We start from the raw sequence: 13,661 nt of genomic DNA, 5'->3' as shown, positions 1-13,661 counted from the left end.
AACCTTTTGCATGAAAAAACCCGCTTGTGTCTCTAATCAATAAATCATTATATTATGAATTCGATTTTTGCGAAATTTTTAAACAAGTCAAACAGCAACTGTTGACTAAATTAGTCAACAGCCATTTTTATTTACTAATGACTACGCCAGACAGCGATTTTACCACATTTGGCTGGTCAACAAATAACCTATACAAATTCAAATATCACCTCATCAGTAGCATACTATAAATAACAGTTTTTTATAATAATATTCTTTACTAATTTTTTTCTTAATTACATTATTTCATTGAAATGTAAAGGTACATACCTAACATTAAAATTACTCTCACTTGAAATATAATTAAAAATAAGTAGGTAGTGCATTGATTATCTTTAAACTATAAAATCTGAGTATCACTTCGGAGCTACAAAGTAATAATAACTCGTATCTAATGTCATAATAATTCACGACACGACGACAACGATAGTATCACGCTTTTGTACTGCTCATTTCCACAACTTCTTCTTTATGTTTTGAAAAGTATTTCTTTTAAACAGCAGTTTCTAAGTCTTCTGACACTAATTGGAAATGTTCTTGACCTGAAAAGAGAAATCCGGTTCAAGAGTCGAATTTAGGCGAGAATACTTATTACTTTTTAGGTTCCATAATATTAGCCTTTGATCATTGAAGTCCAATCCTCTGCTTGCAGTAATTCTATAATTAAGAACTCATTCTCGGAAACAGAAAAGCTTTCCCGAAAGTTTATAATAAGTAAGATAAGGTGATACACGTATTTTTTTACATTGAAAGTTTTTAATTAGTTAATAGATATCCAACCCTGTTTTCGTTTCTCATATTTCAAGTGTATAGTTTTTTATAAACGTGCTGCTTGAGAAAAAACATACTTACTCTCTAAATAAGCAGCGAGATCATGGTCGTCGGCTCTGAGTGCTAAGGCGCGGGGTGTCAAGCCAGCATGATCCTGCCGCGTGAGGGAGGCTCCTCCCGCCACGAGCATGCAGCAAATGGCCCGCCTCTTATGAGCCGCTGCCTTGTGCAACGCCGTCTGCCCGCGTTCATTATCCCTCATATTCAAGATAGCGGTTGGTGCGCATGCGATCAAATACTTCACGATTTCTTTGTTCCCGTATCGCGCAGCTATATGTAGAGCCGTTTGCCCACTAGCGTCAATTGACAAGAGGGAATACCCGGCTGCATGCAGTTCTTTCATCTAGAAAACATGCATTTTTATAACGTTACAATCGGAACCTTTATGGCATGTTGTATACTTAAAGAAGTAAAAAGCAAATAAAGCTATAAATTATTTTGTTATAGATTAAGAAACATTATGAACTAATTTATCATAGAACAATCGTACAACTCTCCAAACAAATACAACATTAGAAGTACTACGGAGAGGACATATTGCCCAAAACTGTTGTCTAGGGAAAGGTAGCAAAATAACTTACCAGCTTTAAATCTCCCACTTTGGCCGCTTTTAGCAGAGCGTCAGAAGTTTTTTCCAGTAAATTTCTGTAACAATGTTTAACTTTTACTTTGAAATTTTTTATAGAAATTATTTCGTTTTCAAGAAGAATAGCTAAATGTCGATAATTAAAAGACAGTTTTTTTTTATTGAGATTTTTAGCAATTGTACGTAACGTTTAAGAAACTTTGTATAAACTACTTCATCTTTCTGTGCTAAGTACTAATTAATAGGACACGATAGTGAGTCTCACCTATAGCCAAACACTTCCTGATCAAGTCCAAATAGTTTTTCATGAATGCTGCATGCAATAGAAGAATAGATAGAGTGCAGATGTCGGTTTCAAAACAATCGTGCGTCGTGCTCTTAGGGGGTCAAACTTGTGTAGAGAACCTAACAACAGATTAATCGATCGCTGCATATATCTGTTGTGAATCATAAGAAATGACTTTATAAAGCGTGCAATTCAAAAAATTGGTATGTAAACGAAGTCACAATTTCTAGTTTAAACATATTATAAATCGCTAAGAAACTAAAAATAACACACGTTAAAAACAAAAATGGTTAACTATTCCAATTCTGTAAAGCTTTAGCGCTCTAGAGCATTTTGTAAGATATAAAGCGAATAATCCATGTCACTAAAATTGTTCACGCAAACCCAACTAACTGTTTGTTTTGTAAACTCACGTTTTAAAACGGGCGATGGAGTCGTGTGTGGGTTGATGATCCCTTGCAGGTGGGCTGGTGCAGAGCGGAGGCGAGTTGGAATCTTGCGTTAGAGCCATGGTCACCTTGGGCATTAGTTGCGCTTCTAATTTCGGGGCAGAGTGTACTGAAAGTTTAGGGGCATGGGAAACTGGGATGGAGGGGGGCGGCGTTTGGGGTGTGAGCAATTCCTCCGAAGTTCTGGCAGGGCTGCCGAAACCAGACTCGCTGTCGGACAATGTCAGACAAAGAGATTTATTAATGATAGTCTGGCGTATTAATGGACTAGTCAAGTCTTGTTATCTTTGATTGATTAATTATGGCATTACGCTAGCTGTTATCTATGTTGTGTAAGTACAGTTAATATAATCTAGTTGTTTACCTAGCATGTGACTCGGGAACGTCAAGAGAGACGCCAGCGCTAGGTGTATCGACGCTTTGCGAAATGTCCAACGATACGGAGAGACCAGTCGTGGTATCGAGAGAGACCGAGGGCCCAGTGCGGTCTAATGAAGCCGTAGCGGTGGTGTCGGGGGGCGCCGTCGACTCCGTGTCGGGAGTCAAAGGTGCCGCGTCCAGAATGTAAATATTTTCATTCCCGATGTCGGCCGAATAATGTAAATTCTCTTGGGCTTTGTCGATCCGGAAAAATCGCTCTGCTGTTACTGCTACAAAGTTAGTTATATACATAAAGTTAATAATACGTTTTTAATTGATCAAAAAGTAACTTACTTAAAGCTGTCTTTGTTTGTATTAAATATCAAATGTGAAGGAACTTCATAGTAATACACAAGTAATTTATTATAATTCACTTTACCTTTCCATCTCTAGAATATAGCGGCATCTAAGTAAATTACAGTAGCATATTTCTTTGATATTATTATTTTATCGTATACATGATGATTTTATGAAAGCCTTTTAAAATTCGCATTACAAAGGGCTGTGTCAGAGAATGTAATAAGCAACTCCATTTGGTTAAACTGGTAATGATTTATTTTTACTTTATACCTGTATCGAAAAATGTCTACCTGTAAAATATGTTCACCTGACTGTCTCTTTGACATCTGTGAAATTTGTAAATTCCCAACTTTATATACGTTCCGATTTCATACACTGGAATGAAATCGGGACAGCTTCGGGGCACTTTATCAAACATCTGAAAGGCAAAAGCCATCAGGGAAACGTAGGTAAGTGCGTCATGACTCACAATCGACAAACCACCAATCCACGAGATTTGAGTACGCTTGAGATTCTTTGATCATGTTCTGAATGAGGGTTCGCATCTGCTCCAAGTCTGTCGCTGGATTTACTTCCAAAGTTCCTACACGTTCGGCTGAAACAAACACTTTGACTGTTTCCTTATTACTTAAAAAAACACAGTGGTAGTTTGTTAGGCTTTATCTATGATTATTTTTGGAGGCTTTCAGAACTGAGAACCTTGACTTACATTCGTATCGTTTAGCACAAAGCCTTACTTGTAATAAATGTTTTCAAGTGATTTCTATTAGAATATTATCTCGAGTAGCGGCGGTAAATAAAGTTTTGTTTGTGTCTACATAAAGAGCACCATTATTATTTTGGTTAGAGCTATTTAAATAATTTGCCCATTGGTTCTAAATTAAGTCGATTTAATAGAAATCGATTCAATTCGCTACAAGTTCATTCGAGAGAGGCATAGACAAAAAGCGGAACTCACTGAATATTTACCAGCAGTTTTAGCTCAACGAACCGCTTCTCTTATATAACGTAAAGTTCTCGAAGAATTTTTGAATATAAATTGATGCTATTGCACTCATATTTAACAAACCTTCTCGAATCTTAAACTATTTATAACCATACGCTCTTGTTACTAAGCATTGTTAAAATGATTCGAATATGTTGACCTAAGTAAGGACAATCTTACTCTAACTTTTAAAACAACATTTGCGAGAAATTTTCTTTTTTTACGAAATTGAAGAATTACGAGGGAGTTAAGTTTAGAAAAGAAAAGTTAATTAATTATATGTCTTTGAAATGCATATTCTAAATATGCATTGACATCAGCGAGCGTTCGTGTTTAGGCGTGTTAAGGTTTTCACTTATTAAATTTGAATGGGAACCTTATTATATGTAATAATAAGCGCTAGGTAAATTTAATTTTAAGTGATGGTAAATAACAATGTATTTAAAAGATCAGGGAAAATATATAATAAATTAAAAACGAAAACAAGAAATAACAGCGGCGACGCTACGGCAAAAAAGTCGTTAAAACCCACATAACAATAAATACAGTAGAAGTGCTTAGACTTTTCTTATATGAAACGAAAATAAATCTTAAACCGCTGCAATATGGTTGACTTTTTTTGGAGAACGTTAATAGGCGTTAACCGTTTGTCGTCTTTCAAATATTTCCAGTAGATGGCAGCACATTGAACGAAATTTCAATATAAAATCAAAACGTCGTAACTTGCAATAATAGGTTTGAACTTTCAAGGATATGCTAAGTGCGTAAAATTTAAATTATATTAACACTCCAGAATTACTTACATCTTTTTAAATTAGAAACTACGACCTCTGTCAATCATAATATCAATCATCAATATGATATCATGATGTCAATAACATAATATAGAATCATCATAAAGATTTTGTAAAGTTTTAACATATGATAATAATTGATTAGACTGTGATATGATTTTTTTTAACTCAACATAGCCCTGCACTAGGGAAACCCTGAGTGGCGGGTGTCATGGACAATCATACATAGACAATCACAAATTACACCCAAACTCACCCAATATTCCTCCCGGCCCGGGAATCGAGCCTGGGACCTCTACGTGGCAGTCCGGCATGGTAACCGTACGGCCACAGAGGCAGTTTAATCGTGTAAGTTTTGGCGACAGGGGTTCGAATAGTAATCGAGACTTACAGTCTGCTATTTCCTTCCGTAGCTCCGTTGAGAGAGCGTCAACCACGGTATGGTGAAGGTGCTGGCTCGAGTCCAGCCGGATCAAATATTTTTTCTTTGTGTTCGAGCTTTATATTAATTGGTAATTATAAAAACTAGTGAAGTAACTTCACAATAAATAAGTACTTAATTGAATATAATAGTAGTAAAAGGTCGCGATATTCAATAAACTTATTATTACAATAATAATAGTCAATTTATGCCAAAAGAGGACGCTTTTGTTTCACATAATATTAAGACTTACCCGTTTTCGCAAGGAGTTCCTTGTCATAATGATGTCTCTCGTAATCAGCCATTGTAATGAGATTCACAGTGAGTGTAAGTTTGTCCAAAGTCGTTTGTCTGAAATGCAAATGCTACATGACTAACTTAGACAAATTACATATATTGAACTTTGTTGGAAGTTAGTTGTTGTTGTGTGGTTGGAAGTAATATGCTGATATGCTCAACTATATTTTAGTCAGTACTTGTTTCTGTAGCCAATATGACAGTCAGGACGTGTTCATAATTTCCAAGGATATTTTTTAACAGTTTTATCTACTTAATATATAAGGTATAATATAACAAGTTAAAAAAGCTAAGACGAAGCCTATGCTATTCCAATCCATCTCTACCAATCTTATTAGACGTCCATACATTTATTATATTAGAAACATCATTAAGAGTAATGTCTCGATCAATCTACTCGTTATGATCTCGATGATTAATGGTTACCGTGGGATCTCTAATGGTAGGATATTTGGTGACAAGATCTATAGTAAGTTATTTATCTTCTATTTTAAAGTGCATTTTGCGTCCACATCTAGTAATACGTTTGGGATAAGAGTATTACAAGAAGCCCGACTCAGCTGAGGATTATCGAAGGTCTTTGGATAAAGTCCGAAATGTAAATGATAAAATAAACTCAACTCCAAAAACATGTTAATATGCATTACAGATAAAGGAGAAACAGAACAAAAGTCAGATGACGATATCAGATGATATTTACAGATTGTATAATATTTTTAACTAGTACTCACGGTGCAATGACTCGTCCAGGTTTCCTCTTAGCGAGCATGATTGCCTGGTTTAGCCTAGATAGTGTGATGACGGAGGGAGCGAGCCTGCACGCCTCGCCATCCACCTGCATGGGGATCACCTTCGTGGTCACTATCTTTGCAGTCTTGCATTGAGTTATGCATGTGCCGTGCCCTCCTGCTTGTAGTAACGGCTACGAAGAACAACTTTTGTTATTCTACAGTTGTTATAATAGATTACAAATACTGCAAAAGCGCTGAGTTCCTACGTATTTCATTCAAAAACTTCTATACTGTATTTCCTTGTCGGATATTTTTATTGAATACAAGAAACGAAGTCGCGTATAAAATTTTACAGAATTGTACATAAGCTTTTCTTGATTTATTTGTTTGCATAAAATATCGTATTCAAAGTATGTGAGGTGCATTGGCATATCGCTCGAATATTCCTCAAACATAATGTCTACGTGGGAGTGTCTTTACACAGAATTATTTTTTCTATTATATTAAAATAACACAGAGAAAATTTGAATTGGATATCTACTACACGACCTAAATTAAATTTATTCACCGTTTCGGCTTTGTTCACTTGTTCGCAATTTCATAGTGTACCGGCGAACCGCTTTTTGTTGGTCCGACATTGCTGGATTTTTCTTAAAATCTGAGCAGAAATAATAACTCCTACAATAAATATATTTTCCTAGGCTTTTTACGAAAAGCGTTATTGAGACAAAGTCACGTCACATGTATGTAGCAAAGCAATCAATAGCAAAACAAGTCATCGTTACAATTGAAAGTTGTAAGTAAGCTAGAGTTGTAGTTGTCATCGCTTGTATGTTGCGTTCATGTGAATGTATAATTGATAAGAAATAACACTGTTTTCTACGAAAGCTCATATTGACTACCAATTACCAACTTACCAATTGGTATGTGGTGAGGCCAACGACTTCGATGAGGCCATCCTCGGTTGACGGTTCGTAGGCTCCTCCGGATTTGTTCCAAGGATGAGTCCCACCCCCGTAGCTGTAAACAAATTCTATAAGATAGATTCAATCACGATCAAATTTCCTAAATAAATAAAAAGTAAAAAATATATATATAATAAATTCTGTTACGAGCAAAACGTTTGAATTAATAATAATAAATACATATAAAAGTAATAATAGCGTGACCACCTGATAACCACACCACTTGTCTAGTCTCAAACTAAAGTATGGCCTGTGCTCGGAGTACCACAGAAACGAAATTCACTCTGGGGCACTACCCAGAACGTTCAATACAGAACCAATTGAGAAAAGCTCATTTCCCAAATTGATTCTAACGGGAATCGAACGCGTGTGGCCTAGCCTCAATGAAAGTAAAATAGAAGGGCTCTATCTACATTTTATTAAACCTTTAATAAATTTATGTCTAATAAAGAAAAAATCTGTAACAAAAAATTATAAAATGATATAAATAAGGTACAAACAGTATAAAACACTCCATACTAATACTGTCTACTTACCCCAAGAGGGCCTATATACGTATTCTAATGATGAAAAACAAGTAAATCACGTGAAGTTAGGTTTAATGAGGATTCTCCATGAACACCTCCTCTCGCTTTCAGAATAGATATGGAAGTGATGACGGAATTAAATAGTGGAAGGAAAGGGAATTCGAGAACGATTCAAAATTTTAAAAGTAACTGGCCAGGAACCAGTAAAGAGTGATAAAAAGGTGAGATGACGATGAAGGAGGTCAGCATCGTCACACCCGGGACATCCTCATCCAACTAGGGAGTAATCATGTTGAAATATACATTTTTTTATTAATATAAATATAGCCTATTCGCCTCTTATTATGGAGGTACATGTAAAATATATAACTTATACGAGTTATGATGTTTTGTATTTGGATATAATAAATACACTTTAAATAAAATTACCATTTTCGAGAGCAGGTACTTTGTATTTGTAAATGTTACGTAACAATTCATTTCACACTTTTTGCCAAAGGGTATGCGCTTTATAAAAATACTCAGAACCTTTTTGTTCACCAAATTAAACCTGTGTTTGGCGTTCATTTAGACAACTCTAAATGAACACCAAACATACACACGGCCACTTTGACGCGCGACGGGATGCAGTCGCGCGCTTGCATCGCCTTTGCAACGCTGCTTAAAATCGCGCGCGTGTGTAACCGCTCTTATTTGTACGCCGATATTACCACAAAGAAATAAATGAATTCTAATTTTATCTTACCTTGGAATGTTTAGAAAAACTATAGCATGCACTTTATGTTCCCGAAGTACGGGAGTGAGGTCTTTGCCGTCGCACTCCATGGTAACGAAATCTGCTAGCCCCTTCCACTTGCGCTGCATCAGATCCTTTCCGCCCGCAGTACCGTAGAATAATTTGTTCCTAATACGCGAGTTAAACTTCTCAGGATGGGCCTCTGCATTGGAAAGTTGAGAAATTTATTTTTTACACATTTAACAATTGGGCCTACGACGTCTAAATAATAAAAATACTATTTAAGTTTTGCACTCAGGCCTATATTACTAGGGTCATAAAGAAGAATTATTATTAGGAGACTTTGACCACAAACTTTGATATCTTTAGTAACAGTAGAATTCTTTGTGATAGAGTTCGTCCAGGGAAGTACTGCCACCCCACCTATTTCTGCCGCCAAGCAATAATGCGAGTATTATTATGTTCCGGTTTTTAAGGGTAGGGGTGCTGGTGAAATTATAGGCGTATGAGATTTGTCAACTTATGACTCAGGGTGACGCAGTATTGGTGCCCTTCAGATCTTTGCGTTTAAAAACTCTGAGTGGCACTGCAACTGCTATGGACAGTCATGTCGCTTATCACCAGACGAACGACTTGTTCGTCCCGTCACTTGGTATGATAAAAAAAAAGAACAGTAGTACAAAGAATATAATTTATATTATAATCAACATTAACCACGAATTTCCCGCTTCAAGTTCCGAATAAAACACGTTTTTTTTTATAAAATTTGAACAGGGAGAGCTTAGAACAAATGCGCAGTCATTTTGAATGAAAATGTAGTAGGAATTATGTTTATAATAAAGAACCACCGAGCCCCACACCAGTTAGTGACAATATGGTGGCAACAGTCAGTGTGCGCGTGCCAAAAACTAAATGAGAGGTCGTGTTTAGTTTCAGCGTCGAAAAGTAAACATTCTCAAAAATAGTTGTAATTATTGGAAGAATGTAGATAATGGTAAATTTAACTTTGTTTGTCATATGGATTGTTGTAATGCTAAAATATTAAACTTGCAATCATTGAGTGTTTTTACGCATGAAAAAAATTAATTGTTTTGTAGAGTACCTATTAGGACAGATTTGAATAAATCAAGGGGTTCTGATTAGTTCCCCTGCTAATATTTTTATAAGAAGAGGTTTTGTTTACTTTTTTAGTTATTTTTTTCTGTTTTGAGTACAAAATCACATAGTAATGTGATTTTATAATTGATTACTTAAGAATAAGTTAAGTTTTAATTTATTTTTTATATTGCAGTTAATAATTCAAACTTTACTGACTTTCGGTTCCGTCCAATCTTTTTTTAATAGTCTTGATAACTGCCTCGGTGGCCGAACGGTTACCATGCCGGACTGCCACGTAGAGGTCCCAGGTTCGATTCCCGGGCCGGGAGAAATAGTTGTATGGCCTACAATTATTTCTCTCGTGAGTATGGGTGTAATTTGTGGTTGTCTATGTGTGTGTCCATGGCACCCGCGACACAGGATTTCCCTAGTGCGGGGCTATGTTGAGTGTGCGCGTTATTTATTTATTGTGACTATAGATTGGACTAAATAGGTTGAAGAACTATATATACTATAAAATATTTTTGATAATGAGTTTGATAAAAATATTTTTGATTTGAGAGCCAAATAAGAGGTCTAACTAGAGCAGCAAAAAAAAAACAAATAAATAATAATGATTTAGGATTTTACAACCAGGTATGTAAAGATTATTCAAAGGTCCCCGCAAAGGTCTTCTCCCCTATTTTATAACGAAGAATATCGAGTGATGACAGATAATTTACATTTGTACAGATTAGAATAACCTGCTACATTCAAGGATCGATATAGGGGATCATGTAGGTTGAAAAAAACTGTTCACTTCTTTATGCTTTTACAGCTAGACTTCGATCTCTAATAATATCAAACGTGATATTAACTGCCGTAACTAATCCAATGGAATACGACACATTTATCGCTCCATTTACAAACTGTCCGCAGCCAATTTCTTAATACTGATTTCCACATACTATACAATAAATACACTGGCGGACACGACGCACATTATACCTTTATTTATAATATATACCCATTATACCTAAAGCTATTGTTTGCAGTTTAGCTTATTGACTAATACTAATAAAAACAATCTCTTAATGTGTATTAATTTAAGATATTATGTTGGCTGAATAATGGTTATACATTTTATTTAATTAACACAATACTCAGCAACCGCACACATTTAAAATTAGCGTACGTGTTAGTTAATTAGAACAGCGAATTGTCAGAAGTAATACCAAAAGGTGCGCTCTGAAAGTTACGAAAAACAAGCACGAAAATATGAAAAAAATACAAAAAATGAAGGTCGGTTGTAGTGAATAAAGGTTCCGTCGGGAGCGCATATTTTCATATTGGCCAAAGTAAGGACTGTTTTATTCTCCAAGTTATAATATGTGCTCCCGATGGGAATTTGTTTATAAGCAATAGTTTTTATTCAGGCACCGAAAACTTTACAGTGCTCTATCGGTTTGAGGCAATTAATAGGCCTTCAAATACGAAATACGCACAAAAGTGCACGTGGAAAAAATGTCGTTCTGCGATACATAAATCTGTTAAATTTAAGACGTAACACGGTATGTAAACAATTACCTCTGGCTTCATGGAATTCAAGAGCTATGTGTGCGTCAACTCCAAACGAGAAGTAATTATTGACGACGTTGAGAGGCAGTTCGGGTTTAGCATGGGTGGTATCCTCTCCAGACGCTGATGTGTTGGGTTCTACCGTCAGCTGCCACCTGTCCAGCAGTACTGTGTCGCTCTCACCAATATGCGCCAAGATTTTCGATATTGGTTCGTCTTCGTAACCCTGTAAGTAAATAAGGGGACGAAAAATTTGTTATTCTTGTCTGATAAATTGAACTATAATAAATATGAAATGATATTTGTTCCATTTTCGGATCTCATTGGCGTATATTTGTTTTTTAAAACAAACCAATGTTTCGGGCCCTTTACAGGTCCCATGATAACGGTTCACTGAGATGCAAATGTTAATGTACACAGTCAGGGAATGGCACATGTTAACTGTGTGTGCATATAACCGACATTCTCAGGAATAGGATAAATAGACATATCTTGGTTAGTACCATAGATATATTTCCTACATCTATGGTAGTACAGTGCTTCTATTTTCTCAATGTCTGTCGGCAATCAGCGGATTTCCGAATACACACGAATATTAATTCCCATTCCCTATTTTTAATAATATTTACGCCATATTAATAAGCAAGTTACCAAAAATAACAAGTAAATAAAGTGTGCTTCTTTTATATAACTAAAAATGAATATTTTTCCGGTTATTAATCATTTCAATTCAGTCCATATTTGAACGCATTTCTTCATCTGACATAGCTATAAATAAAAAATGTAATAGCAACTCTATATACTTCCACGTCGTCTGAAAGCGTCCGATCTGTTCCAAAGGCACAGGGCAACTGAAGAAAACCCGAAACACGAAGTTTGCCGAGGGACATTGAGAAAATAGACGCACTGTACGCTCTAACGTCAATCTCGTCTTCACTGAATTATATCAATGTAGATTGTTACCAAAAAACCAAAAACCGACCCTATATATAATAAACAATATATTTTACACTAAACCCCCTTGGTGGATAGCACAACATAGACTACGTAATTGTTATTACTGATACAAAACCTCTTATGTATTCTGTTTGCTCAAAACAAACTCTACCAAAAAATTCCTTATTCAGTATTATCTTAAAATATCAATTTATATTTTCAATACTGTTTTAATGGAAGAAATAAATGAAGCGAGAACTCTAATACATTTATTTATTGGTTTATGTTATGACAGTCGATGGTATAGATACGACAACGTAATTTTTATTCGGCCGCTTACAAAAGAACAGTTCTTTGTTGTTGTTGAACAGTTCGTTGTATTTAGAAAGTAAACGAGATATTCAGGATAGTAGAAGTAGAAAAAATAAAACAACGTTACCTAGTTGCACTTTGTAACAAAGCTAAGTAATCTCCAGGAAAATTGCTGTGTTCCTGTTATTAAGTAAATAAATAAAACCGTCAGTAAATATTCTGCTACATTCATAAAGACAATCATGATATAATATTTCTCTCATCCGGAGTTTGTTTGTCATTTTGGAAGATAATAAAATTTTGATGAGCGAAGTAGGTAATAAACCATGTTTATGTTTACGGGCTCGTTAAAGCACATTGTCTTGAAGCTCTGCTTGTCAAAACATCAGGTAATCACAGTGTTCACACGTTCGTAGCGATCCCTTATTGCCCATTAATAACTACTTGTGGCCTATTGTGCACTAAAGTTAACAACGTGGTTTACCTTTTGATAAAATAGAATATTAAACAAGTAAATGATCAACAACCATCTTCATAACTTGGCAACTTTTAACGTAAAGACAACATAATACCGTCGTTAAAGAACGGCTCTGGCTGAGGCGTGTTTTGCTGGAAATGTGTAGCACTACTACTCCTACTTTTACGCGACTTCCTCAGTTTGTTCGCGTGCAATATAAAATTTAATACGATAACCAAGTATAAAATCACATATTTAAAGGGTACAAGGGTACAATATAAAAATACTCCGTAGTCTAATAAAGTATAAATAAAAAAGAGAAATAAATTGTCGAGCTCGAGTCACTGAGACCAGATGAAGCGTAATTGCATCTGCACCAGATTTGCGCATTGAGATGGCAACGGAGATTCCCGGTGGATCTTCTTTTTTGTTTTTGCCACTTGTTTTCCTGTTTTTTTATCCTTTTTTCATTGACTTGATTCATTCTTTATATGTACAGATTGTAAATAAAATATAATACGTACATTATATCGGAAATTGCGTCTACGATTCATAATTAATTCACTCATTAATTTGTGTACGAAGTAAGCACACGTCACCTGTGCGCACTAAAATTTAATATATTGGATGCAGCTGCGCTTTTATAACATTGTTTGCCTAATAGACTGACTGAACGTGGACAGGTTTACTTGAGACACATTCGAAAACGAATCGCTGGGTACAAGACAACTCCACAATACTGCCGTTTACTGTGTACTAGATAGTTGGTTGTGTGGTTATTCTACTACCAAGTACAAACTTTCCATGCTATGTTTTTATTTCGATTTTCTTCTAAAAGGTAGTGAGTACTCACCATGGATAGTATTTATAAAGAACCACCTGGCCACTCAGGCCACCCTAATCGGAACCTTCTATTCCGACTTATATATATATA

The 13,661-nt window shown here is 35.5% G+C and overlaps 1 protein-coding gene across 7 annotated transcripts in view; it reads right to left on the bottom strand.

Moving 5' to 3' along the window:
• Positions 1–325: 325 nt before the first annotated feature.
• LOC113235079 (eye-specific diacylglycerol kinase) overlaps positions 326–13,661 on the bottom strand; it is a 102,386-nt gene continuing 89,050 nt past the window's right edge. For 2 of the 7 annotated variants that reach the window (XM_026470634.1, XM_026470638.1), the window contains 12 exons: positions 11,032–11,248; positions 8,377–8,569; positions 7,057–7,159; positions 6,140–6,330; positions 5,365–5,462; positions 3,381–3,518; positions 2,556–2,841; positions 2,156–2,401; positions 1,722–1,769; positions 1,452–1,515; positions 892–1,213; positions 326–581 (listed from right to left, as the gene is read on the bottom strand). In XM_026470634.1, coding sequence (XP_026326419.1) covers positions 532–581; positions 892–1,213; positions 1,452–1,515; positions 1,722–1,769; positions 2,156–2,401; positions 2,556–2,841; positions 3,381–3,518; positions 5,365–5,462; positions 6,140–6,330; positions 7,057–7,159; positions 8,377–8,569; positions 11,032–11,248 — 1,956 coding nt within the window. In that variant the 3' untranslated portion in view covers positions 326–531. Of the gene's footprint in view, positions 582–891; positions 1,214–1,451; positions 1,516–1,721; positions 1,862–2,155; positions 2,402–2,555; positions 2,842–3,380; positions 3,519–5,364; positions 5,463–6,139; positions 6,331–7,056; positions 7,160–8,376; positions 8,570–11,031; positions 11,249–13,661 lie in introns of those variants that run through there. The other 5 variants (XM_026470635.1, XM_026470640.1, XM_026470636.1 and 2 more) reach the window with 4 other exon arrangements.

The sequence above is a fragment of the Hyposmocoma kahamanoa genome, unplaced genomic scaffold (assembly GCF_003589595.1).
Source record: "Hyposmocoma kahamanoa isolate Upper Pololo Valley unplaced genomic scaffold, ASM358959v1 87, whole genome shotgun sequence".
NCBI lineage: Eukaryota > Metazoa > Arthropoda > Insecta > Lepidoptera > Cosmopterigidae > Hyposmocoma > Hyposmocoma kahamanoa.
The sequence above is the reverse complement of the archived record's forward strand: the minus strand, read 5'-3'. Positions and strand labels throughout refer to the sequence as shown.